At 34.8% G+C, this 26679-nt stretch overlaps 4 protein-coding genes across 4 annotated transcripts; all 4 read right to left on the reverse strand.

Moving 5' to 3' along the window:
- Positions 1 to 1591, reverse strand: LOC117403923 (C-X-C motif chemokine 11-1-like). Its single transcript, XM_034006420.3, has 4 exons — positions 1373 to 1591; positions 963 to 1089; positions 753 to 839; positions 1 to 536 (listed from the first exon to the last, which is right to left on the reverse strand). The coding sequence occupies exons 1-4, from the start codon at positions 1425 to 1427 to the stop codon at positions 524 to 526; spliced, it is 282 nt and encodes a 93-aa protein (XP_033862311.3). The 5' UTR covers positions 1428 to 1591; the 3' UTR covers positions 1 to 523.
- Positions 1592 to 6820: 5229 nt separating this feature from the next.
- On the reverse strand, positions 6821 to 12028 carry LOC131697915 (C-X-C motif chemokine 11-1-like). The gene is made up of 5 exons (XM_058989786.1): positions 11879 to 12028; positions 8153 to 8345; positions 7743 to 7869; positions 7534 to 7620; positions 6821 to 7317 (listed from the first exon to the last, which is right to left on the reverse strand). Exons 2-5 carry the CDS (start codon positions 8205 to 8207, stop codon positions 7305 to 7307), a joined length of 282 nt encoding a protein of 93 aa, XP_058845769.1. The 5' UTR covers positions 8208 to 8345; positions 11879 to 12028; the 3' UTR covers positions 6821 to 7304.
- A 1405-nt stretch (positions 12029 to 13433) lies between these two features.
- On the reverse strand, positions 13434 to 15458 carry LOC117973307 (C-X-C motif chemokine 11-1-like). The gene is made up of 4 exons (XM_034925176.2): positions 15086 to 15458; positions 14676 to 14802; positions 14482 to 14568; positions 13434 to 14265 (listed from the first exon to the last, which is right to left on the reverse strand). Exons 1-4 carry the CDS (start codon positions 15225 to 15227, stop codon positions 14253 to 14255), a joined length of 369 nt encoding a protein of 122 aa, XP_034781067.2. The 5' UTR covers positions 15228 to 15458; the 3' UTR covers positions 13434 to 14252.
- Positions 15459 to 23091: 7633 nt separating this feature from the next.
- On the reverse strand, positions 23092 to 25980 carry LOC117403942 (C-X-C motif chemokine 11-1-like). The gene is made up of 4 exons (XM_034006445.3): positions 25844 to 25980; positions 25370 to 25499; positions 24747 to 24833; positions 23092 to 24368 (listed from the first exon to the last, which is right to left on the reverse strand). Exons 1-4 carry the CDS (start codon positions 25902 to 25904, stop codon positions 24359 to 24361), a joined length of 288 nt encoding a protein of 95 aa, XP_033862336.1. The 5' UTR covers positions 25905 to 25980; the 3' UTR covers positions 23092 to 24358.
- Between the last annotated feature and the right edge of the window lie 699 nt (positions 25981 to 26679).

The raw sequence follows: 26679 nt of genomic DNA on the forward strand, positions 1-26679 counted from the left end.
TTCAAAAAATGTCATTTATTTGAACTTAAAAGGTTGAACAAAAAACATGAATATCCTCAAACAATAATTTGACACTCAATATCAAAATAATTGTACAGAACATTTTACAATTTATACAATAAATGTTTAGTCATAGATCAAAGATACAGTAAATATTTTCAGACACGGATTTACAACATGCTCAGCATTTGGGATTCAGACTTGTGAAATGATTCATTTCCAGTCAGTTAAGACTTGTATTATTATTTTTTAAATAACACAATATTTGTACATATCTACATTGGTTTATGTTTTGTTATTTTAAACACAGAAAAACAATTTCAATATTTATAAATATTTCTCATTTATAGGGTCTGTCCAGATATTTACATTAGGAACTTTACACTTTATTCAGAGAGGAGGAGAAAGCGTAACAAGCAGTTTCTAAGAATCTTGGAGGGCGTTTGGTCTTTGTTCTGGGGTCTTCAAAAAAGGTGGCTTTTGAAAATCTTTGAGGTTGTTCTTCTCTTGTTGACGTTAAAGTCTACTGCTGGGGCCTAAAACATAAAGTATGTCAGTGAGTAATACAAATCAAAGTGACATCGCTCTATCTTTAATTATTATTTACCTGGTGAAAAACAGTAAAACCATTCAAGGAAATGAATGCAATACAAAAAACATTTATCTACATTTTCTGACAGTTGCTTAACTTTGAATAAAAAATATTTAGATTGTTCTATTTGAATATATACTGTTTTATATAAAATACATACATTTTCTTTGCGTTCTTAATGAAATTCTGTGAAAACTTGGATTTGGGATTCAGGCATCTCAGCTCTCCACTGTTCTTCAGTGTAACACTGTGGAGAAAAAAAAAGTTTACACGTCATTTTCAAAATAACCTAATAATTGATTTCTAAAAAACATGATCTCAATGACCTTTGTACATTCAGAAAAAAAAACAGACAGATTGGGATACTTACATAATCTCCAAGTTGCCACACGTCATTGATGCAGGAATCACATCTAACTTCTCAATGAGTCTTGGTTGAATAAAGTTGACACCATCTCCAAGGCAATGACAGCGACCCTTGCCAGGCATTGGTGAGCCTATAAAGTTAAATGGATGTAAATTTGATGATAGCTACTGTAATTATGGAAACAGTGCTTAACTTGCAGAAGCAAAAGTAACTGTGTACATTTATATAGCAGTTACTGTTGAATTTCTACAAAATAAAAATATGGTCAAAATATGTACAAAAATGAATACATTTAATGTTTCTTTGTTATAGAATTAGGCTCGATTTGATTATTAATGAGATTATTGCATGAATAAAAACAAAACGCTTCTGAAGCAGAATTCCTTTGCTGTGTATTGAGTTCTGACGCTTACCTTCAATAGCTGCACAGAACAAGACAGCAAGACACAGGATGGCTGTTGAGTTCATTGTTTTAGTCTTGTAATGTTTCTGTTGGTTCTTCAGGAGGAGTTTGTTCTCTTGATAGTTCAAGTGAAGTGCTGATGAAAAGGTGCACGAATCTGCAGTATTTATACCATTTCCACAGCCTAACAATCCACTGACATCCTGTCAACAAGCCAAGAAAAAAGGGAATTTCCCTTTGTGATTACATTGTTAACAAAAGGAGCTTCTCTTTCCACAAAACATGGCTGGTTTCTGGGAAATAAATGACTGAAGTAAAAGTGCATTGTCTGGAGAAATAGAAAGTCTTTGATGTAATCATTTTTTGTAATAAATAACGCAAGTTTATTTTCATATGATTTGACCAGTGTCTTGCATAATGCTAGGTAATGATACCATAACATGTACCTGTGCAATATTACTACAATTAAAATTATTGTTTTTCATAAATACTTTTTAATACCTGGATTTTGCATGCCATTAAAAAAAAGCTAACAAAAAAAAACATTATTATTATTTTTTAATTTATTATTTAAGTTACATAATTTTCTTATTTTATACATTTGTCGGTGTGGATATATTGAACATTGTAATATATCACTTTGTTTTATAATAGGGCTTACGGTTCCTCAGTTCAATAAAATTACAGAATATTTTTGCATGTCTAATTAGTGTTAGAGAATATACATTTGAATCAGGCAAATTGTTTTTAAAATAGCAGTGCACAATTTTTGCATTGTTTAATGGCATATATTTACCCTCTAATAAGACACTGCATAAATTAAAACAAAGTGTATACACTGGTAGTCATACTAGCATGACATTTCCCTTATTCTTAACATTTTTGTGAAAATATTCAATTACTTATTGATTGATTTTTTTTTAATTTATCTTGAGTTACAAATACAATGCATTCACTGGCACTGAAATCAATTTTAGCTTCTTATTTTACAACCATTTTTATGGTAAAAGTAATTATGAATGAATAAGAAATGTAAGGTAACGCAATAGTCATTGCACACTGGCAGCTGGAATCTCCCTGCTTCATCACAAAATGTGCCGAACTGGTACTGGGACCTCTTATAGACACAGCTGTAAAAGCATGGGATTTCCAAGAAGAGCAACTGTCCTGTTTAATTTGCTGGTCTCCTCTGAGCCCAGCTGTATATTCCAGCCCAGATATTGTAATATACATTTCAAGCATTTACTGACTGAGTCACACAACAAATTACATGCAGTAGTATTTTATACAGTCTTTTATCCTTCAGTCAATAGTTCATAACTAATTTCTTAGCTTTTAAAAAAGCTGTAATGCAAATATTTTATTTATTTCTGTTCCTAACACAATGGGATTGCTTGTTTTCCATGCAATTTATGCAAAAAAAATAAATCAGTTGGTAACTAAATTCTAAAGAAACAAACAACTTTGGAAAATGAGAGTACAATGCACAGTAGTTGAGTTATTTCTTACCAGTCTTGAAACATTATTAAGAGATGTATTTTTATTTGCACTGTTTTAGTAACACTAGTCTGATATACTGCTTGCACAAAAGCAGCCTTCTCTAAATTCAAATGTGAATAATGAAAAATATATATGCACTAGGAAGAAGTACATTTAAATGCATATCTACGGAGGCTGCGCTTAGTGTTTCCAATTGAAATTGAAACTGAGCTGTGAACAGGAATAACCTGTACATTAGCTCTAAAAGTATTAGTGGAGGTGGTGAAGAAGGTGGAACATGAATTTCATTCATAAAACAATAATACCAACCGGTCCCTAACCTCTGGTGATTCCCATTGTGGAGGGTGTTGTTATTGTATGTCAATATATTTCTGCTTTCCTTGTATTTGTTATGTATTTTAGGTTTCATATTCTTCTGAAGAGATATAGTATTAATGACATTACCGGCATGTTAGCAGGGATTTCAGACCGGTGAACACAGTGTCTACCCTGTTGCATTCTGTATGAATTAAATAATCAGAACGTTTATCTAAACCGCTTGGCTGGAAATGAACAGGTGATTTATTTCAAGATTCTTAACAGCCTCTTTCATGTTAGTGCTGGGAGGCATGGTGTAATTGTAATAACTGAAATAATTGTATCATGTTCTTTAGATTGTATTGTCCCTAAGCCAAGTATTAAAGCTACAATGCAATCTTAAGGCATTTGTAGAAACCATGTGATTTCCAGGAAGTACATCTGTTCTGTTTCACTTTGTTTTTTATTTGTTGCACAGTTGAGTCATCATTTTATAACCATAGTGACCACCTGCAGTTTAATGAATGAGGATCCATTTCAAAAAGGGAGATCATCTACCAGACTACTATGGTCTGTTTCTGCTAACACAGCCTTCACCAAATCCTTCTTTGAGGGTTTAGCCTACTGTACATATAATATCAGAAAAGTTTCTGTATAACAATAACCATTTTCATAAAATGATCAACCATTTCTTTACATTCACCCCCCCCCCCCCCCCCCCGCCCCCCACCCCCCATTATCATTTCTAAAAAGATGACACTGCCACATCATAGTTTCATCACCATGCTGGAGAATTTTTGCTGACTAACAGAAATGTAATGATGCAGTGTCAATTTGGAGCATTAGTCACAAATACTGTAGCATACGATTTCATAAAAAATTAGAAATCATTATCAGAAATCATTTTTATACACAAAGGGCCCATTTACGAAGTGTTTGCTGTACACAAAACATGATTATCGTGTGCAGCATTTCAGTGGAACATACTCCTGAAAGGGTGGAATGTTGGTGAGCGAAATGGAAAAGTCACATGAAACATTAAAGGGAACATTGCTGTTAACAGGGGACTCTGCTATGCCCAGCTTGTCTTTCATATGATCAGGAAAACCTGTGTATTTAATTTTATACATTGAATTAAGCATTTTGTTCAACCGTCTTCAATACAAAACTAACAATTGCCACATATTGCTAATTTTATAATCAAAATGACCTCTTTTTTGGGGTGAAAAGGCTGAATATTTTCATGAGTAAGGCCTTTAAATGATTCAATTGTATCAAGATAAAATGATCATATTTCAACAACCCACCATACCAATTTTGTTGAGAAAAGGATTATCAAGGGTACATTTAGAGCTTTTTTGTAATTTCCACAATTTTCATGTTTTCCATGCAGAATTTTATTATTTAAACCAATTTTTACAAAAACTGTACCACAGTGGCACAGTACAACAGAGCTAATCGTGATCTGGAGAAAGTTAGCTTTAAAATGATACATGTTGTAGTCGTGTGGCCAATGGGCCCATTAAGTCACTCTGAAATGAGCCCCATCTGCTTAGCTACGAATAATCGAGCAAGGGATGGATTAACTGAACGTTGTAATCGCACATTAAAAGATCAACTAGCTAAGTGTCTGTATGACAAGCAGGATTCATGGGACATGAACCAAATACAATGATCTTACACACCAGTGTATGCACACTAGCACCCGCTACACGCCTTTCTTTTTGGTGTATGGCCGCGAGGCTCGTTTACCTGTGAATTTGCTATTTTCCGAACTTCATCACAACATAATAATAATAACCACTAACTTTTGTTTCGCCGTTTCCATTAATAATAATACTCATGGACAGCTTGCAAATAAACATTTTTGTAACATTTAACATGTGCCTGTTAAAATCTTAACTGGTACAGTTGTTTTGTAAATGAAGGTTTTTCATTTAATTACCTGTTGTGGCTATCTTTTATTTTAAACTAACACTATTGCTGTATATAAACACATGTTATCAATCCATCTGAATTTCTAAAGCAATGTTGATGCTGAAATTGTAATAGAAACATTTTCACTATTTGTGTGACTTTTAGACTTCCCTGCATACTTTGCAATGTGTGAGTCTGGGAACATGTCTACTACAGATTTGCTGAACTACTCACAACATGCTAAGGTCTCTGATTATGTAACTTTGTTGATCTCCGTTTTTCCTTTGATAACGAAAGATGTTACTGAAGTGCTGGTTTTCTGAGCGCCATAATGATACAATATCATATTTTTTTTTTTTTTACCGGACGAGGGCTTATCGCACACGCAGCCATAATCGATGGTCAACTACTGACTGCATAGGGCAGCAGTGTGGAGTAGTGGTTAGGGCTCTGGACTTTTGACTGGAGGGTTGTGGGTTCAATCCCCAGTGGGGGACACTGCTGTTGTACCCTTGAGCAAGGTACTTTACCTAGATTGCTCCAGTAAAAACCCAACTGTGTAAATGGGTAATTGTATGTAAAATAATGTGATATCTGTATAATGTGAAATAATGTATAATGTGATATCTTGTAACAATTGTAAGTCGCCCTGGATAAGGGCGTCTGCTAAGAAATAAATAATAATAATAATAATAATAATAATAATACCTGCCACAGGACTCCCCTGGGTCCTAAACACTGCTATGTACAGACAGGGATTGCAGTAACCAGATACCGTACCTGCCTTTTGCAGAAATCAAAGGTTTGCTGACAAAGGGGTTTAACAGTAGAGTTTTGAGCAAAATATGGGAGAACATCTGTCCTAGGAGCTGTCCGGGAGACGTGTCCAAAAAACAGGAGAGTCCCGGCAAATAAGGGAAAGTTGACAGGACTGCATTTCTCCCTGATTATTTCTTGTTATCTTGCTTCTTTTCAACATTTATTGTTTAGGGGCTCATAAAATACCGTAATAAACCTCTCACCTGTTTGAGTACATATTTGACTGGGGTTCTTCATTGGAACACCATGAAACCTGTTAATTACACAACAGACGTCATCACTCATTGGTTGTTTCTGACGAGCTGAGCTGAGAGTCCTCTGTGGTTGAATGGGACGGAGATACTAGTATCCAAAGTCAACAATAGGAAAGCGTCAGGTATGATTGACACAATTAACACATTTCATGATGTTTCAGTAAAGAACCCAATTAGGCTCAGCACCTTAAATTCTTTAAATGTTGTTTATTTTTTAATTTTTTTATGTAGCATATATGTGTTTTTTAGGTAGGATTGTTTTATTTCATGCCCCCCCCCCTGCTGTTAAAACATTGTGCTATTTATTCTGCTTCACATCCTTTTCTGAGAGAAAGAAAGAAAGAAAGAAAGAAAGAAAGAAAGAAAGAAAGAAAGGCAGCTGGAAGTGTACAGTATATTTTTAACTGTAGTGACGCCTTGCGGTGTGATAAAAATGTGGCCCAATGTTTTTTTAATTCCCTTATTTAAACCCCAGAGATATGGTTTAATTATATAAGTTCCCCCTTTCAGCAGTGTCTTAATAGAATAAAAGTGGTCTACATATAATACAAAATCAGTGCATGTTACTAGAAAGACAAAAAGTAGTATCAATATTCAAAAATTGTGGTTTATTTGAACTTAAAAGGTTGAACAAAACACATGAATATCCTCAAAAAATAATTTATTTACAAAAGAAAATGTACAGAACATTTTACAATTTATACAATAAATGTTTAGTCATAGATCAAGATACAGTACATATATTCACACCCAGATTTACAACATGCTCAACATTTGGGATTCATACTTGTGAAATTATTCATTTTCAGTCCTTTAAAAGATTTCTCTCTCAAAACTATGTACACGAATAACAGTTAAGACTTTTTTTTTTTTTTTTAAATAACACCATATTTGTACATATCTACATTGGTTTAGGTTTTGTTATTTTAAACACAGAAAAACAATTTCAAATTGTTTTTTTATAAATATTTCTCATTTATAGGGTCTATCCAGATATTTACATTAGGAACTTTACACTTTATTCAGAGAGGAGGAGAAAGCGTAACAAGCAGTTTCTAAGAATCTTGGAGGGCGTTTGGTCTTTGTTCTGGGGTCTTCAAAAAAGGTGGCTTTTGAAAATCTTTGAGGTTGTTCTTCTCTTGTTGATGTTAAAGTCTACTGCTGGGGCCTAAAACATAAAGTATGTCAGTGAGTAATACAAATCAAAGTGACATCGCTCTATCTTTAATTATTATTTACCTGGTGAAAAACAGTAAAACCATTCAAGGAAATGAATGCAATACAAAAAACATTTATCTACATTTTCTGACAGTTGCTTAACTTTGAATAAAAAATATTTAGATTGTTCTATTTGAATATATACTGTTTTATATAAAATACATACATTTTCTTTGCGTTCTTAATGAAATTCTGTGAAAACTTGGATTTGGGATTCAGGCATCTCAGCTCTCCACTGTTCTTCAGTGTAACACTGTGGAGAAAAAAAAAGTTTACACGTCATTTTCAAAATAACCTAATAATTGATTTCTAAAAAACATGATCTCAATGACCTTTGTACATTCAGAAAAAAAACAGACAGATTGGGATACTTACATAATCTCCAAGTTGCCACACGTCGTTGATGCAGGAATCACATCTAACTTCTCAATGAGTCTTGGCTGAATAAAGTTGACACCATCTCCAAGACAAAGGCAACGGCCCCTGCCAGGCATTGGTGAACCTAAAAAGTTAAATGGATGTAAATTTGATGATAGCTACTGTAATTATGGAAACAGTGCTTAACTTGCAGAAGCAAAAGTAACTGTGTACATTTATATAGCAGTTACTGTTGAATTTCTACAAAATAAAAATATGGTCAAAATATGTACAAAAATGAATACATTTAATGTTTCTTTGTTATAGAATTAGGCTCGATTTGATTATTAATGAGATTATTGCATGAATAAAAACAAAACGCTTCTGAAGCAGAATTCCTTTGCTGTGTATTGAGTTCTGACGCTTACCTTCAATAGCTGCACAGAACAAGACAGCAAGGCACAGGATGGCTGTTGAGTTCATTGTTTTAGTCTTGTAATGTTTCTGTTGGTTTTTCAGGAGGAGTTTGTTCTCTTGATAGTTCAAGTGAAGTGCTGATGAAAAGGTGCATGAATCTGCAGTATTTATACCATTTCAACAGCCTAACAATCCACTGACATCCTGTCAACAAGCCAAGAAAAAAGGGAATTTCCCTTTGTGATTACATTGTTAACAAAAGGAGCTTCTCTTTCCACAAAACATGGCTGGTTTCTGGGAAATAAGTGACTGAAGTAAAAGTGCATTGTCTGGAGAAATAGAAAGTCTTTGATGTAATCAATTTTTGTAATAAATAACGCAAGTTTATTTTCATATGATTTGACCAGTGTCTTGTATAATGCTAGGTAATGATACCATAACATTTACCTGTGTAATATTATTACAATTAAAATTATTGTTTTTCATAAATACATTTTAATACCTGGATTTTGCATGCCATTAAAAAAAAAGCTAACAAAAAAACATTATTATTATTTTTTAATTTATTATTTAAGTTACATAATTTTCTTATTTTATACATTTGTCGGTGTGGATATATTGAACATTGTAATATATCACTTTGTTTTATAATAGGGCTTACGGTTCCTCAGTTCAATAAAATTACAGAATATTTTTGCATGTCTAATTAGTGTTAGAGAATATACATTTGAATCAGGCAAATTGTTTTTAAAATATCAGTGCACAATTTTTGCATTGTTTAATGGCATATATTTACCCTCTAATAAGACACTGCATAAATTAAAACAAAGTGTATACCCTGGTAATCATAGTAGCATGACATTTCCCTTATTCTTAACATTTTTGTGAAAATATTCAATTACTTATTGATTGATTTTTTTTTTATTTATCTTGAGTTACAAATACAATGCATTTACTGGCACTGAAATTAATTTTAGCTTCTTATTTTACAACCATTTTTATGGTAAAAGTAATTATGAATGAATAAGAAATGTAAGGTAACGCAATAGTCATTGCACACTGGCAGCTGGAATCTCCCTGCTTCATCACAAAATTTGCCGAGCTGGTACAGAGACCTCTTATAGACACAGCTGTAAAAGCATGGGATTTCCAAGAAGAGCAACTGTCCTGTTTAATTTGCTGGTCTCCTCTGAGCCAGGCTGTTATATTCCAGCCCAGATATCGCAATATACATTTCAAGCACTTACTGACTGAGTCACACAACAAATTACATGCAGTAGTATTTTATAAAGTCGTTTGTCCTTCAGTCAATAGTTCATAACTAATTTCTTATCTTTTAAAAAAGCTATAATGCAAATATTTTATTTATTTCTGTTCCTAACACAATGGGATTACTTGTTTTCCATGCAATTTATGCAAAAAAAATAAATCAGTTGGTAACTAAATTCTAAAGAAACAAACAACTTTGGAAAATGAGAGTACAATGCACAGTAGTTGAGTTATTTCTTACCAGTCTTGAAACATTATTAAGAGATGTATTTTTATTTGCACTGTTTTAGTAACACTAGTCTGATATACTGCTTGCACAAAAGCAGCCTTCTCTAAATTAAAATGTGAATAATGAAAAATATATATACACTAGGAAGAAGTACATTTAAATGCACATCTACGGAGGCTGCGCTTAGTGTTTCCAATTGAAATTGAAACTGAGCCGTGAACAGGAATAACCTGTACATTAGCACTAAAAGTATTAGTGGAGGTGGTGAAGAAGGTGGAACATGAATTTCATTCATAAAACAATAATACCAACCGGTCCCTAACCTCTGGTGATTCCCATTGTGGAGGGTGTTGTGATTGTATGTCAATATATTTCTGCTTTCCTTGTGTTTGTTATGTATTTTAGGTTTCATATTCTTCTGAAGAGATATAGTATTAATGGCATTACTGGCATGTTAGCAGGGATTTCAGACCGGTGAACACAGTGTCTACCCTGTTGCATTCTGTATGAATTAAATAATCAGAACGTTTATCTGAACCGCTTGGCTGGAAATGAACAGGTGGTTTATTTCAAGATTCTTAACAGCCCCTTTCATGTTAGTGCTGGGAGGCATGGTGTAATTGTAATAACTGAAATAATTGCATCATGTTCTTTAGATTGTATTGTCCCTAAGCCAAGTATTAAAGCTACAATGCAATCTTAATGCATTTGTAGAAACCATGTGATTTCCAGGAAGTACATCTGTTCTGTTTCACTTTGTTTTTTATTTGTTGCACAGTTGAGTCATCATTTTATAACCATAGTGACCACCGGCAGTTTAATGAATGAGGATCCATTTCAAAAAGGGAGATTATCTACCAGACTACTATGGTCTGTTTCTGCTAACACAGCCTTCACCAAATCCTTCTTTGAGGGTTTAGCCTACTGTACATATAATATCAGAAAAGTTTCTGTATAACAATAACCATTTTCAAAAAATTATCAGCCATTTCTTTACATTCGAACCCCCCCCCCCCCCCCCCGCCCCGCCCCCCACTATCATTTCTAAAAAGATGACACTGCCACATCATAGTTTCATCACCATGCTGGAGAATTTTTGCTGACTAACAGAAATGTAATGATGCAGTGTCAATTTGGAGCATTAGTCACAAATACTGTAGCATACGATTTCATAAAAAATTAGAAATCATTATCAGAAATCATTTTTATACACAAAGGGCCCATTTACGAAGTGTTTGCTGTACACAAAACATGATTATCGTGTGCAGCATTTCAGTGGAACATACTCCTGAAAGGGTGGAATGGTGGGGAGCGAAATGGAAAAGTTACATGAAACATTAAAGGGAACACTGCTGTTGACAGGGGACTCTGCTATGCCCAGCTTGTCTTTCATATGATCAGGAAAACCTGTGTATTTAATTTTATACATTGAATTAAGCATTTTGTTCAACCGTCTTCAATACAAAACTAACAATTGCCAAATATTGCTAATTTTATAATGACCTCTTTTTTGGGGTGAAAAGGCTGAATATTTTCATGAGTAAGGCCTTTAAATGATTCAATTGTATCAAGATAAAATGATCATATTTCAACAACCCATCATACCAATTTTGTTGAGAAAAGGATTGTCAAGGGTACATTTAGATTTTTTTTGTAATTTCCACAATTTTCATGTTTTCCATGCAGAATTTTATTATTTAAACCAATTTTTACAAAAACTGTACCACAGTGGCACAGTACAACAGAGCTAATCTTGATGTGGAGAAAGTTATCTTTAAAATGATACATGTTGTAGTCGTGTGGCCAATGGTCCCATTAAGTCACTCTGAAATGTGCCCCATCTGCTTAGCTACGAATAATCGAGCAAGGGATGGATTAACTGAACGTTCTAATCGCACATTAAAAGATCAACTAGCTAAGTGTCTGTATGACAAGCAGGATTCATGGGACATGAACCAAATACAATGATCTTACAACACCAGTGTATGCACACTAGCACCCGCTACACGCCTTTCTTTTTGGTGTATGGCCGCAAGGCTCGTTTACCTGTGAATTTGCTATTTTCCGAACTTCATCACAACATAATAATAATAACCACTGACTTTTGTTTCGCCGTTTCCATTAATAATAATACTCACGGACAGCTTGCAGATAAACATTTCTGTAACATTTAACATGTGCCTGTTAAAATCTTAACTGGTACAGTTGTTTTGTAAATGAAGGATATTCATTTAATTACCTGTTGTGGCTGTTGTGGGCGGCAGGTTTTGTCCTGGGATGTGAGGCCATGTTTGTCGGGGGTGTGCACGCACACATAGCCAGGGCTGAAACAGAAGGCAGCAAGCTCAATGTTAGTGCATGGAGGGGGGAATCTCTGCATAGACATGTTGTGAAGTAATGGTCACATTTTAAAAGGTATGATGTTAATTGTATTTATATCAATGGGGTGTTTTATCAGTGAAGTTTACTCCAAGGGGGAGGAGCCATAACCATGTGGGGGAGGAGCCAAAACAAGTTGGACCTTGTCATCAAAGGACGAGTTGTGGCACGTACTTTATAGCAAGAAAAAAACCCTCGAAATTCAATACATCCTTCGTAAAACAATATATAAAAAAAGCCAAAACACACAACAAAGTGGAACTGCAGCGTTATACACATATGTGGCGGATCAATAATACCACTGTCAGTAACATTTCATTGTCAGCTACCTTCTGTTTTAAACTAACACACTATTGCTGTATATAAACACATATTATCAATCCATCTGAATTTCTAAAGCAATGTTGATGCTGAAATTGTAATAGAAACGTTTTTCACTATTTGTGTGACTTTTAGACTTCCCTGCATACTTTGCAATGTGTGAGTCTGGGAACATGTCTACTACAGATCTGCTGAACTACTCACATCATGCTAAGGTCTCTGATTATGTAACTTTGTGGATCTCCGTTTTTAATTTGGTAACGAAAGATGTTTCTGAAGTGCTGGTTTTCTGAGCGCCATAATGATACAATATCATAATTTTTTTTTTTACCGGACAAGGGCTTATCGCACACGCAGCCATAATCGATGGTCAACTACTGACTGCATACCTGCCACAGGGCTCCCCTGGGTCCTAAACACTGCTAGGTACAGACAGGGATTGCAGTAACCAGATACCGTACCTGCCTTTTGCAGAAATCAAAGGTTTGCTGACAAAGGGGTTTAACAGTAGAGTTTTGAGCAAAATTCGGGAGAACATCTGTCCCAGGATCTGTCCGGGAGACGTGTCCAAAAAACAGGAGAGTCCCGGCAAATAAGGGAGAGTTGACAGGTCTGCATTTCTCCCTGATTATTTATTGTTATCTTGCTTCTTTTCAACATTTATTGTTTAGGGGCTCATAAAATACCGTAATAAACCTCTCACCTGTTTGAGTACATATTTGACTGGGGTTCTTCATTGGAACACCATGAAACCTGTTAATTACACAACAGACGTCATCACTTATTGGTTGTTTCTGACCATCTGTGATTGAATGGGACGGAGAATCTAGTATCCAAAGTCAACAATAGGAAAGCGTCAGGTATGATTGACACAATTAACACATTTCATGATGTTTCAATAAAGAACCCAAGTAGGCTCAGCACCTTACATTCTTTAAATGTTATTTATTTTTTTATTTTTTTATGTAGCATATATGTGTTTTTTAGGTAGGATTGTTTTATTTCATGCCCCCCTCCCCCTGCTGTTAAAACATTGTGCTATTTATTCTGCTTCGCATCCTTTTCTGAGAAAGAAAAAAGAAAGAAAGAAAGAAAGAAAGAAAGAAGGAAAGAAAGAAAGAAAGAAAGGCAGCTGGAAGTGTACAGTATATTTTTAACTGTAGTGACGCCTTGCGCTGTGATAAAAATGTGGCCCAATATTTTTTTAATTCCCTTATTTAAACCCCAGAGATATGGTTTAATTATATAAGTTCCCCCTTTCAGCAGTGTCTTAATAGAATAAAAGTGGTCTACATATAATACAAAATCAGTGCATGTTACCAGAAAGACAAAAAGTAGTATCAATATTCAAAAATTGTCATTTATTTGAACTTAAAAGGTTGAACAAAACACATGAATATCCTCAAACAATATTTTATTTACAAAAAAAAATTGTACAGAACATTTTACAATTTATACAATAAATGTTTAGTCATAGATCAAGATACAGTACATATATTCACACCCAGATTTACAACATGCTCAACATTTGGGATTCGGACTTGTGAAATTATTCATTTTCAGTCCTTTAAAAAATTTCTCTCTCAAAACTATGTACACGAATAACAGTTAAGACTTTTTTTTTTTTTTTTTTTTTTTTAAATAAAACACCATATTTGTACATATCTACATTGGTTTACGTTTTGTTATTTTAAACACAGAAAAACAATTTCAATATTCATAAATATTTCTCATTTATAGGGTCTATCCAGATATTTACATTAGGAACTTTACACATTATTCAGAGAGGAGGAGAAAGCGTAACAAGCAGTTTCCAAGAATCTTGGAGGGCGTTTGGTCTTTGTTCTGGGGTCTTCTACAAAGGTGGCTTTTGAAAATCTTTGAGGTTGTTCTTCTCTTGTTGATGTTAAAGTCTACTGCTGGGACCTAAAACATAAAGTATGTCAGTGAGTAATACAAATCAAAGTGACATCGCTCTATCTTTAATTATTATTTACCTGGTGAAAAACAATAAAACCATTCAAGGAACTGAATGCAATACAAAAAACATGTATCTACATTTTCTGACAATTGCTTAACTTTGAATAAAAAATATTTAGATTGTTCTATTTGAATATATACTGTTTTATATAAAATACATACCTTTTCTTTGCGTTCTTAATGAAATTCTGTGAAAACTTGGATTTGGGATTCAGGCATCTCAGCTCTCCACTGTTCTTCAGTGTAACACTGTGGAGAAAAAAAAAGTTTACACGTCATTTTCAAAATAACCTAATAATATGATCTCAATGACCTTTGTACATTCAGAAAAAAAACAGACAGATTGGGATACTTACATAATCTCCAAGTTGCGACACGTCGTTGATGCAGGAATCACATCTAACTTCTCAATGAGTCTTGGCTGAATAAAGTTGACACCATCTCCAAGACAAAGGCAACGGCCCCTGCCAGGCATTGGTGAGCCTAAAAAGTTAAATGGATGTAAATTTGATGATAGCTACTGTAATTATGGAAACAGTGCTTAACTTGCAGAAGCAAAAGTAACTGTGTACATTTATATAGCAGTTACTGTTGAATTTCTACAAAATAAAAATATGGTCAAAATATGTACAAAAATGAATACATTTAATGTTTCTTTGTTATAGAATTAGGCTCGATTTGATTATTAATGAGATTATTGCATGAATAAAAACAAAACGCTTCTGAAGCAGAATTCCTTTGCTGTGTATTGAGTTCTGATGCTTACCTTCAATAGCTGCACAGAACAAGACAGCAAGGCACAGGATGGCTGTTGAGTTCATTGTTTTAGTCTTGTAATGTTTCTGTTTTTTTTTAGGAGCAGTTTGTTCTCTTGATAGTTCAAGTGAAGTGCTGATGGAAAGGTGCATGAATCTGCAGTATTTATACCATTTCCACAGCCTAACAATCCACTGACATCCTGTCAACAAGCCAAGAAAAAAGGGAATTTCCCTTTGTGATCACATTGTTAACAAAAGGAGCTTCTCTTTCCACAAAACATGGCTGGTTTCTGGGAAATAAGTGACTGAAGTAAAAGTGCATTGTCTGGAGAAATAGAAAGTCTTTGATGTAATCAATTTTTGTAATAAATAACGCAAGTTTATTTTCATATGATTTGACCAGTGTCTTGCATAATGCTAGGTAATGATACCATAACATTTACCTGTGTAATATTATTACAATTAAAATTATTGTTTTTCATAAATACATTTTAATACCTGGATTTTGCATGCCATTAATAAAAGCTAAAAACAAAACAAAACAAAAAGGATTATTATTATTATTATTATTATTATTATTATTATTATTATTATTATTATTATTATTAATTTATTATTTTTAAGTTACATAATTTGCTTATTTTATACATTTGTCAGTGTGGATATATTGAACATTGTAATATATTACTTTGGTTTATAATAGGGCTTACGGTTCCTCAGTTCAATAAAATTACAGAATATTTTTGCATGTCTAATTAGGGTTAGAAAATATACACACAAATTGTTTTTAAAATAGCAGCGCATAATTTACTTTTGCATTGTTTAATGGCATATATTTACCCTCTAATAAGACACTGCATAAATGAAAACAAAGTGTATGCACTGGTAGTCATAATAGCATTTTCCTTATTCTTGACATTTTTGTGTAAATACTCACTACTGTATTGATTGATTTTTTTTATTTATCTAGAGTTACAAATACAATGCATTCACTGGCACTGAAATAAATATTAGCTTCTTATTTTATAACCATTTTTATGGTAAAAGTCATTATGAATGAATAAGAAATGTAAGGTGACGCAATAGTCATTGCTTAACTGTTGGCACACTGGCAGCTGGAATCTCCCTGCTTCATCACAAAATTTGCCGAGCTGGTACAGGGACCTCTTATAGACACAGCTGTAAAAGCATGGGATTTCCAAGAAGAGCAACTGTCCTGTTTAATTTTCTGGTCTCCTCTGAGCCCAGCTGTTATATTCCAGCCCAGATATTGTAATATACATTTCAAGCATTTACTGACTGAGTCACACAACAAATTACATGCAGTAGTATTTTATACAGTCTTTTATCCTTCAGTCAATAGTTCATAACTGATTTCTTTGCTTTTAAAAAAGCTGTAATGCAAATATTGTATTAATTTCTGTTCCTGACAAAATGGAATTACTTGTTTTCCATGCAATTTATCCACAAAAAAAAAACTCTGTTGGTCACTAAATTCTAAAGAAACAAGCAACTTGAAAGTACAATGCACAGTAGTTGAGTTATTTCTTACCAGTCTTGAAACATTATTAACACTTGTATTTTTATTTACACTGTTTTAGTAACACTAGTCTGATATACTGCTTGCACAAAAGCAGCCTTCTTTAAATTAAAATGTGAATAATGAAAAAATACACTGGAAACAAGTACATTTAAATTCATATCTACAGAGGCTATGCTAGTGTTTGTGGAATAGAAACCGAAACTGAGCCGTGAACAGGAATAACTTGTACATTAGCCCTAAATACATTGGTGGAGGTGGTGAAGAATATGAAACATGAATTTCATTCATAAAACAATAATACCTGATATAGAGGGAATTACCATAGCCAAACCGGTCCCATTGTGGAGGGTGCTGTGACTATATTTCAATATATTTCTTCTTTACTTGTATTTGTTATCTATTTTAGGCTTCGTATTCTTCTGAAGAGATACAGCAGTTTTAACAGTGACAGCGTGTGAGAAGTACTCCTTGGGACAAGTACAGAGCAGTTAGAAGCAGTTTGAAAGCAGGTTGACAGCTGTAGAAACTAAACTTAAACTTACAACAATAAAAAAATTAATAACATGGCCTTCAAGCCAGTAGTCTGTGACACCTGCATGACGTGAGAAATCCGAGAAACCCAGCACTTAAACCAAGTGTGTGTAAAGTGCTGCACGATCCAGAAGTGTGTAAAGTGCTGCACGATCCACAAATGAGACAGCAACAGGAGCTTGAGGAGCTGGCACACTCACAATTCTTGGAAGTTTACACCCCTAACAGACAGAAAGCCACCAGTCACAAATGTTGTTGAAGCTGATACCCTGGGATCCTTCAAGAAGCTGCTTGATGAGATTCTTGGAACAATAAGTTACTAAAAACCAAATGAGCAAGATTGGCCGAATGGCCTCCTCTCGTTTGCAAACTTTCTTAAGTTCTTATGTTCTTATGTTCTATTACTGACAGTTTCTGGTGATTAAGTCTCCTACTTTGTAAGCAGGGATTTTGGATCGGTGCACACACAGGGGCTTATATAGGCTGATAGTGCAAACAATTGCAGCTGCAAAATCCAAAATCGCCTAGCGGCCAGGCAGTTATTTTGCACTGCCGCCTATGTAAGCTTAAGAGCAATGCAAATTATGTCAGAGGAAGGGCAGCAAAGTCCTCTATGCGCACAGAAAAGAAAAGAAACGTTTTAAACCAATTTATCAAAAACACATCTTTTCAGAAATGAACATGACTTATTTTTTTTAACAGCCGCTTACATGTTAGTGCTGGGAGGCATGGTGTAATTGTATCTTTGAGTCTTTCATGTTCTTTAGATTGCATTGTTCCCAAGCCAAGTATTAAAGCTACCATGCAATCCTAAGGTATTTGCAGAAACCATGTCATTTTCAGGAAGGCATGTTTCATTTTCTTTATTCATTGCACAGTCATGCAGGTCATGACAGCATGCAGTCAGGTCATCTTTTTATAACCTTAATGACTACTGGCAGTTTGAATGAGGATCCATTTCAAAGAGGGAGATACTACTGTGGTCTGTTTCTGCTAACACAGCCTTCACCAAATCCTTCTTTGAGGGTTTAGCTTACTGTACATATACCACAAAAGTTTCTGTATAGCAATAACCATTTTCAATAAATTACTAACCATTTCTTTACATACTCTCTGCAGCTTCCAATAGACAAGGCTTAGTGGTGCAACTACTTTCTAAAAAACACAGCATTCCTGTAGCACCAAGGATTTACGTACAAGTCTTGTTTTCCATTCTTAATGCACCAATTGTGTAGCATCTTGCAACTTTTTGTTTTTACTTATATACTGAATGAGTTATATGCATGTTTGAGAATCAAGAATTTAGGTGTAGAACGTTATATAATGGTACACTAAAACATGAAAATTGGACTGTGGCAGAGCAGGGCTCTGCCCTTGGAAATACTGGCAGGGATGGAGTTAAATTCTTCTCCATGCCCAGGTTGATTGCGTCAGGTGGGAGCAATCAACCAATTAATTATTCAATTAGTCACCAGCCACCTGGCATAAAAGGAGACCTCAGCAGCCCTGTGGGGGTAAGTTCTGGAAGGAGAGGAAGCAAGAGTGGTTGTCTGTGTGTGCTGTTTTTGTTCATTTTTGTTTAATCCAGTGAAGGTAATGCCCAGCCTGGAAGCCTTATTTTGTTGTAAGTTTTGTTTTGTGTTTATTGTCTGTGTTTTGAAACCTTTTTGTTTCGCCCTTGGGCAGGTTTATTTTGTATTTTTGTATATTAAAAACTTTATTTTTGAAATTTCAAACTGTCTCTGAGCCTCAACCTCTGTCATCCTGTCACATGGACACTTCACAAAAAAAAAAGAATACTTCCAAATGCTTTACTGTTTCCCAAAAAACTGTTTTCACGCAGATTGGGTGTTTAAAACACCATAAACACACGTGTTTAAATTGTGTGTAATGTGAAGCTACAGTGGAGTGCTATGGGAAAAAAAAAAAGAAGCTTGGGTTCAGTAAGCGCTTATCAGCTTATTGCAGTGAAGCTACGCACCGTCCTACTGTAATATGAATGGTGCTTAATTAAACAAACCCAGCATCGTGCCACAGATACCACTCCAGCATGTCAATAACACATAAGACAAATCACACAGTATTAACCCATTAAGTACAAAATAAATTTTTCTTTGAAAAAATCAGAACACAAGCTGTATTTATGTAATTTGATGCATTACATTTAGACTAAACTTTTGCAGTTAAAAATATTAAAGAAAGTAATAACGATACAGTTAAAGAGAAAATGTAATTAACAGGTACAGTGCCTATAGAAAGTCTACACCCCCTTTCAAAATTTTCAACTTTTGTTGCCTTATAGCCTGGAATTAAAATGCATTAAAACAGTTTTTTCATTTATCTACAAACCCTACACCACAACTTCCAAGTGAAAAAAATATTCTAGAAATTTGCAGAAAATTAATTAAAAATAAAAACTGAAACAGCTTGGTAAAACTGAAATAGCTTGGTTGGATAAGTGCCCACCCCCCTTGTAATAGCAATCCTAAATTAGCTCAGGTGTAACCAATCGCCTTCAGAATCACACACCAAGTTAAGTGGCCTCCACCTGTGTAGTGATTCACAGCAAAGACTCAACCATGAGCACCAAGGCACTTTCAAAAGAACTCCAGGACAAAGTTGTTGAAAGGCACAGATCAGGGGATGGGTATAAAAACATATCAAAGGCCTTGAATATCCCTTGGAGCACGGTCAAGACGATTATTAAGAAGTGGAAGGTGTATGGCACCACCAAGACCCTGCCTAGATCAGGCCGTCCCTCCAAACTGGATGACCGAGCAAGAAGGAGACTGATCAGAGAGGCTACCAAGAGGCCAATGACAACTTTGCAAGAGTTACAGGCTTTTATGGCCAAGACTGGTCATAGTGTGCATGTGACAACAATATCCAAAGCACTCCACAAATCTGGCCTGTATGGTAGGGTGGCAAGAAGGAAGCCATTACTCAAGAAAGCCCACCTTGAATCCTGTTTGAAGCATAAGGAGATTCTGTAGCCATGTGGCATAAAAAGTTTTGTTGTCTGATGAAACTAAACTGGAACCTTTTGGCCTAAATGCAAAGCGTTATGTTTGGAGCAAACCCAACAAAGCGCATCACCCAAAGAACACCATCCCTACTGTGAAGCATGGTGGTGGCAGCATCATGTTATGGGGATGTTTCTCATCGGTAGGGACTGGGGCACTTGTCAGGATAGAAGGGAAAATGAATGGAGCAAAGTACAGGAAGTCCTTGAGGAAAACCTGCTGCCTTCTGCAAGAAAGCTGAAACTGAGACGGAAGTTCACCTTTCAGCATGACAATGACCCAAAGTACACAGCCAAAGCTACACTGGAGTGGCTAAGGAACAAAAAGGTAAATGTCCTTGAGTGGCCCAGTCAGAGCCCCAACCTAAATCCAATCGAAAATTTGTGGCGTGACTTGAAGATTGCTGTCCATCAAAGCTCCCCAAGGAACTTGACAGAACTTGAACAGTTTTGTAAAGAAGAGTGGTCAGATATTGTCAAATCTGGGTGTGCAAAGTTGGTAGAGGCCTATCCCAACAGACTCACAGCTGTAATTGCTGCCAAAGGTGCTTCCACCAAGTATTAACTCAGGGGGGTGGAGACTTACCCAATTATGATCTTTCAGTTTTGTATTTTTAATATATAATTTTTTTCTCAATAAAGCCCTTTTTCCCCTTAACAGTGTGGAGTATGGTGTGTAGATAAGTGGAAAAAAAATCCTAATTTAAATGCATGAAACTCTGAGGCACTGACACAACAAAATGTGAAAAAAGTTCAAAGGGGTGTAGACTTTCTATAGGCACTATAGATGCCAGTTAAAAAATGCTCTAAAAAAATGACAAAGTAGCCTGTCCTCAAATGAGGACAATGGCACTTAATGGGTTAATTCATATCCCAGCATCCCTCATCCTAACTGGCAGACTGATATGGAGGCATTTATATAGAAACATGTGTTCGGATAGTGTAATGTTTAAAGGGGTTGGGTATTTGACCTTTCAAGAAATCCCCTGTCAATAACGTGATTACATTTTTGGATACTTACAAATCTCAGTTGCTAATTTTAACAATGGATGTGTTGTTCAACTGGGTCAGAGTGCTATGGACAGAATGTTCGCAGGACTTTCCCAGGACAGGGCCTTGGTGTTGATGACCTTTGATGTCCAAGTCTGTGTTCTTTGTTTTTAATTTTTTGTTGCAAATCTTTAATGACACACTACATTTTTTAAGGTAAAAACTATTTTTAACATAAAAAAAACCTTCAGTCTGGTAGAGAATTGTTTTCAGCATCACAAGATCAACTCAGCATATCTACTTGACGGGTGTAATAAAGTCAACAGGAAGCATTGCTATTTGAGAAAAGGATACTGTCATCAATTCTCCTTCCAGCCATATGTGTTACCATTTATTGTAAACGGCTACCATTTGCACGCTGTGCAGAATTTTTATTTATAGATTGAATTCTTGTTTTAGAGAATGGAAATGTACCATTTCATGGTGGTACACGATTTAGCAGTGAGAATGACCTAATTCCCGTTTTCATATATTTTGGACTTGGAAATTCCCTGTCTAGCTGTGCTAGACCAGCTGTAAAAGTATTCTCAGACAGTAGCCTGACGGGCTATAATTTACATATTTCAGTGTTATTTATTATAAGTCACATGAGCTGCTACAGCAAAGTCTGAAGTCAAAGTCAGTCACTGAATAAAGGTTAAAACTGATGTTTGTACAGTAGCAATTTCTTTTGCAAATCTTCAATAAAAAAAAAACCTATCAGTTAATTTAATTTGAAGGTGCTGCCTTTCTGACTTCCTGAAAAGAACTGTAACTATAATAGTTTTAGCACTTTTATTACTTGTACATGCAGGTATTCATGTCTAGTTTAATGGTACGATATTTGGAGTATGTCTTCATTTCTCAAAAAACACTTCTCATGTACAAAAATGGCCATTTAAAGATGGCATATCTACAAAAGGGAGCCCTGCAAGATGCAATGTAAAAGTAAAACAAGATACAAAAACCACAAGAATATGTGAGCTATGAGGCATACACAAAATGGAAACCTCAAAGAATCTGAAATACAGACTAGCAAAAGGGTGTAATACTGTAGTAAGAGTTTGGACTTCCCTCTATGTTACATAACAGCACAAGGCCTGCTTAGCCTTGACCTTAAATACATTAAAGGGGAAATGTCTGGTTTTACTTAGTGTCATACTCTGTTACCAGTATTTCATGTTTTCAGTTTCTTTTTTAAAAATGACAAGGGCTTTAAAATATGTTATTGTTAATTAACAAATAAATAAATAACAAGTATGAGACTATAATACATCTGTCATATAATCAATTATATAAAACAAGAAAATATAAGCATATAGACCATAACAAATATCCTAGCTTTTTTTTTCATAAGTGGTATTATTATCAATCTTAATGCTTCAGAATTTTTTTCTAAAGCATCAAATGAGCCACATGCTGGCTCATGGGAAAGCAAAAACAGCAATGACTTTGAATCTGTTATGTGTGGTCTGATTGGATAAAATGTCCCTTTTTATGTTTATTTACATGTACTCAGCATTGTGATTCCCCCCAGCCTATTTGAAATCCATGGAAGTCCAGTGTATGTAAGATAATCACAGTGCAAGCAGAGTGGCACACGATCTTTGAATGTGTGGCCTACTACTACAGTATTTGTTTTATTGCACCTTTTGAATGTAGTTCTTGTGTAATTGCTTATGTTGTTACGAATGTGTTATAGGCAATGTGTAGTGCAAGGGCTTTACAACTGCAACCCAAGCAAACAGACAAAGAACAATCTTCCAACTCATTTGAATTGCTCGTCAAGTTAAATCATTTCAGCTCTGCTGGTTTTGAAAATGCTAATTACTTTTAGATACAAAAACAGAAAGCCAGAGGAAAACTAGAACATAAATAGATATAAAAAGTACATTTTAAGCAGTATTTATTGAGCTTAATTTGAAAAATAGTAAGTCCAACCCCCAAAAAATCATTCTTTCCAAAGCAGAAGAACAATTATTATTATTATTTATTTCTTAGCAGACGCCCTTATCCAGGGCGACTTACAATTGTTAGAAGATATCACATTATTTTTTTTTACATACAATTACCCATTTATACAGTTGGGTTTTTACTGGAGCAATCTAGGTAAAGTACCTTGCCCAAGGATACAACAGCAGGGTCCCCGACCGGGGTTTGAACCCACAACCCTCTGGTCAAGAGTCCAGAGCCCTAACCACTACTCCACACTGCTGCCCTATACCAATGCGATACATACATTGGTATTAGTGCATGGTATTAAGATAGATAATAACTGGTTTAAAACAACAACAACAACAACAACAACAAAAGCATTTCTGTGATAAACTCTACTTTCAGTTTGGAGTTAATCGCTACATTAAGACAGTTTTAATTAAAGGAATACTTTACACATTCTTAATTTAAATATTTATTTTTGATCTGTTTATTATCTGTTTCAACATTGTATTAGGCATGTTTGATAAGCTTATTTTCCCCTTTGGGCAGTCTCTGAGTAAGCTTGAGCAAGTATAATTTCTGCAATGTGCCTGGAGACTGCAAATCATGAAAAACTCACTGATGGCACACTAGTTCCACCAGATAGCTGGGCTGGCCTTTGGCAGCAGCAAGAAGACAGACTTGCTGCTCCTCATGCTCCTGTGTGTGCTATCACAGAACTAAAGATCAATAGAGGTGATCTGGCATTTGCACTCTCAGAAAAGATCAATGTAATGAATACCTCTTTAGCTATTTAGTATAGACTCTAACCATTAAAACTCTTGTTTAATTATTTTGTAAAATACCTACCTACAGTACTTATGTAAACATTTTCAATGCTGATCAATCACTCGCAATATATTTGTTTCATGAGACAATCCCAAAGGTAAAAAATGATGTTGCTGTCATTAAACATTTCTAATAAATAAATGAAGATTAAGAACACAAACCATAATAAACAGATACATTGTGCACGTTACAGATGGTACAACGTACGCCTCATAAAGTAGTCCCCATACAATACATCCACATTGATTTCTTTAATAAAGGGTTTTTTTATTATTGAAATAATTTTTTACAATCTGAATAAAAAAAAGAAACAGTCTTTTTAATATGATTGGAAAGTAAAGCGGATGTGAAGATGAAAAGGTGTGTGCGTTGTAGGGTAGCCCCTTTCTTTTATCCAAACCTAAAAACAACAAAAATGTAATTAGTTCAAAAGTTTTAAAACCTCAAAGCTCAATCCAGTATAGAGCACCTTATTGCACCATGCTTAACAGCATTAAGTATTATATTTGAAGTTAAACTTTGTAACCAACAAAATGTTTTATTTTTTACTACATAGCTGGGAAAAAATCAAATGTGTTTCCAGGGTAACCGTTACTAAGTTCCAACATTTGAATTAAACGTTCAGACAGCATAATAGGAAATAGGGCAATCTTTCAAACTGAGTTTTAAAAAAACAAAAACATTTTAAATTATATTGGCAAATTATAATTGTCCACTGTTATATTCTCTGACAAACAATATTCCATTAAAACTAAAAAATAAATATTTTAAACGCTACCTTTTTTTCAGTAGATTTCCCATTAATCTCTTGACCCACGGTGATTTGAGATTTAAACATGTGCGGATCCCATTCATAAATGTAGCACTGCAAATAAACAAAAGAGAAGAAACACAGTAGAAGGCGATTTCAGGGCTGTCTCGAGGTACTTTGTTTTCTCAGTTGATCTCATTGTCATAGATTATCTTCCAACTTAGTATTACAAAATACCTTGTTTGACTGGTTTCATAGACCCCATTTTGGACTAGTCTTGAACATCCCAATGTTATCTTTTGTAAGGTAGTCCGAAACTAGTGCTAATCAGGGTCTGTGAAACTAGTCATTCAAATGCTGAGGTTGTAATCAGACCATTTGAATAGTTGATAATAACCTGCCAGTAGGTTCAGGAGGTAGTGGCCCTTGTTAATTCTAATCAAGAGTGTTGATACAAACAAAATGTTTAAAAGACACACATACTGAGAGAGAGAGAGAGAGAGAGAGAGAGAGAGAGAGAGAGAGAGAGAGAGAGAGAGAGAGAGAGAGAGAAAATACCTAAGATGTGAAACAATGGTTTCCCCTCAAAAATGTCATTCAAAATGATTAGAAGAACTATGTTAATTGACTAGGTTAAATATAATACTTACAGAAGCTCCACCTTGGCACATCTGGGAGTTTCGGGGAATACATCCAGCTTCTTAATGCGGCTTAATTGGAAGTGAGAAATACCAGTTCCACTACAAAGACATTTCTCACTGTGCCCCACAATTGAAATTCCTTATAAAAGAACAATAATTTAATACATTAATAGGCATTTTCATCCATCCAAATATTACACACGAAAATAAAGAATTGTCTATTAGTCTTGCTTTTACCTTCAGTATTTGTAAGTTTACTGTTTAGAGCGTTTCTTTTAGTTTGTGTTATATTTGACAGTATTAGTTTCAGCTGTCATATACAGTGCTTTGAGTCCTCTCATACTATGTAAACTATATTTTGTTTTTGTAATAAATCTACACGTTAACTGAAACTGTAAGTTACCTACAGTATAAAGAGTGTTAGATTACAGTGAGGTGTGTATGCATGTAAATCCAACAATTACAAACTTGTCTTTACGGTACCTTGAAGCAGGGTTGAAGACATCAGCAGTACAAGAATCAGGGTAAGTGCTGTACTGTTCATTGTGTCTGTTTTCTGGAAGATCTACAGTGCTCCGAATCAGTACAAGTGTATCTTTGTGCTCCCAGTCTCCTTCCCTGCCTATTTATATGCCATTGTCTGCTAAGAAATATCAAGGAATTGGCAGACATGCAAATATATAAGGGGCTTTCCTTGCATTTAACTTTCAGTATTACCGCATTTGATTATTTGGTGTCCATTTCTGAACCACAGTCATGCAGTAAAAAAAGTACTTCACCTGTATTTGAAAATGACCAGTGGAGTATGTTCACATGGTTTGTTACATGGTTTAACTTGACCTACTACAGTATGTGTTGACCTCTGTTTCAGTGTTTCTATAGTATCCCCCTAAAAATATTGTCCATAGGAGTAGTGGTTAGGGCTCTGGACTTTTGTCCGGAGGGTTGTGGGTTCAATCCCCGGTGGGGGACTGCTGCTGTACCCTTGAACAAGGTACTTTACCTAGATTACTCCAGTAAAAACCCAGCTGTATAAATGGGTAATTGTATGTGAAAAAATAATGTAATTGTATATAAAAAATAATGTGATATCTTGTAACAATTGTAAGTCGCCCTGGATAAGGGTGTCCGCTAAGAAATAAATAATAATAATACAGTGTATCCATTATTTATGAACATTAGTTCAGTCTTAAGTGATATTGGAATAATTTGGTAAAATAACCAGTAGTTGAATTTGTTTTACTATTTATGTCCTCTATTATTGACATGATGTCAGCCAGGAACAAGTTGCACGCAGAAGACACTGCTGATGAGAAATG

The sequence above is a fragment of the Acipenser ruthenus genome, chromosome 2 (assembly GCF_902713425.1).
Source record: "Acipenser ruthenus chromosome 2, fAciRut3.2 maternal haplotype, whole genome shotgun sequence".
NCBI lineage: Eukaryota > Metazoa > Chordata > Actinopteri > Acipenseriformes > Acipenseridae > Acipenser > Acipenser ruthenus.

What these genes read in the sequence shown, in the direction of transcription:
- LOC117403923 (XM_034006420.3), bottom strand. Translation starts at nt 1,427, where the DNA reads ATGAACTCAACAGCCATCCTGTGTCTTGCTGTCTTGTTCTGTGCAGCT. An exon ending in GTTCTGTGCAGCTATTGAAG is followed by an intron (nt 1,090 to 1,372) that starts GTAAGCGTCAGA and finishes TTAACTTTATAG; the next exon opens with GCTCACCAATGCCTGGCAAG. An exon ending in TGTGGCAACTTGGAGATTAT is followed by an intron (nt 840 to 962) that starts GTAAGTATCCCA and finishes TTTTCTCCACAG; the next exon opens with TGTTACACTGAAGAACAGTG.
- LOC131697915 (XM_058989786.1), bottom strand. Translation starts at nt 8,207, where the DNA reads ATGAACTCAACAGCCATCCTGTGCCTTGCTGTCTTGTTCTGTGCAGCT. An exon ending in GTTCTGTGCAGCTATTGAAG is followed by an intron (nt 7,870 to 8,152) that starts GTAAGCGTCAGA and finishes TTAACTTTTTAG; the next exon opens with GTTCACCAATGCCTGGCAGG. An exon ending in TGTGGCAACTTGGAGATTAT is followed by an intron (nt 7,621 to 7,742) that starts GTAAGTATCCCA and finishes TTTTCTCCACAG; the next exon opens with TGTTACACTGAAGAACAGTG.
- LOC117973307 (XM_034925176.2), bottom strand. Translation starts at nt 15,227, where the DNA reads ATGCACCTTTCCATCAGCACTTCACTTGAACTATCAAGAGAACAAACT. An exon ending in GTTCTGTGCAGCTATTGAAG is followed by an intron (nt 14,803 to 15,085) that starts GTAAGCATCAGA and finishes TTAACTTTTTAG; the next exon opens with GCTCACCAATGCCTGGCAGG. An exon ending in TGTCGCAACTTGGAGATTAT is followed by an intron (nt 14,569 to 14,675) that starts GTAAGTATCCCA and finishes TTTTCTCCACAG; the next exon opens with TGTTACACTGAAGAACAGTG.
- LOC117403942 (XM_034006445.3), bottom strand. Translation starts at nt 25,904, where the DNA reads ATGAACAGTACAGCACTTACCCTGATTCTTGTACTGCTGATGTCTTCA. An exon ending in GTCTTCAACCCTGCTTCAAG is followed by an intron (nt 25,500 to 25,843) that starts GTACCGTAAAGA and finishes TTCTTTTATAAG; the next exon opens with GAATTTCAATTGTGGGGCAC. An exon ending in TGTGCCAAGGTGGAGCTTCT is followed by an intron (nt 24,834 to 25,369) that starts GTAAGTATTATA and finishes GTTTATTTGCAG; the next exon opens with TGCTACATTTATGAATGGGA.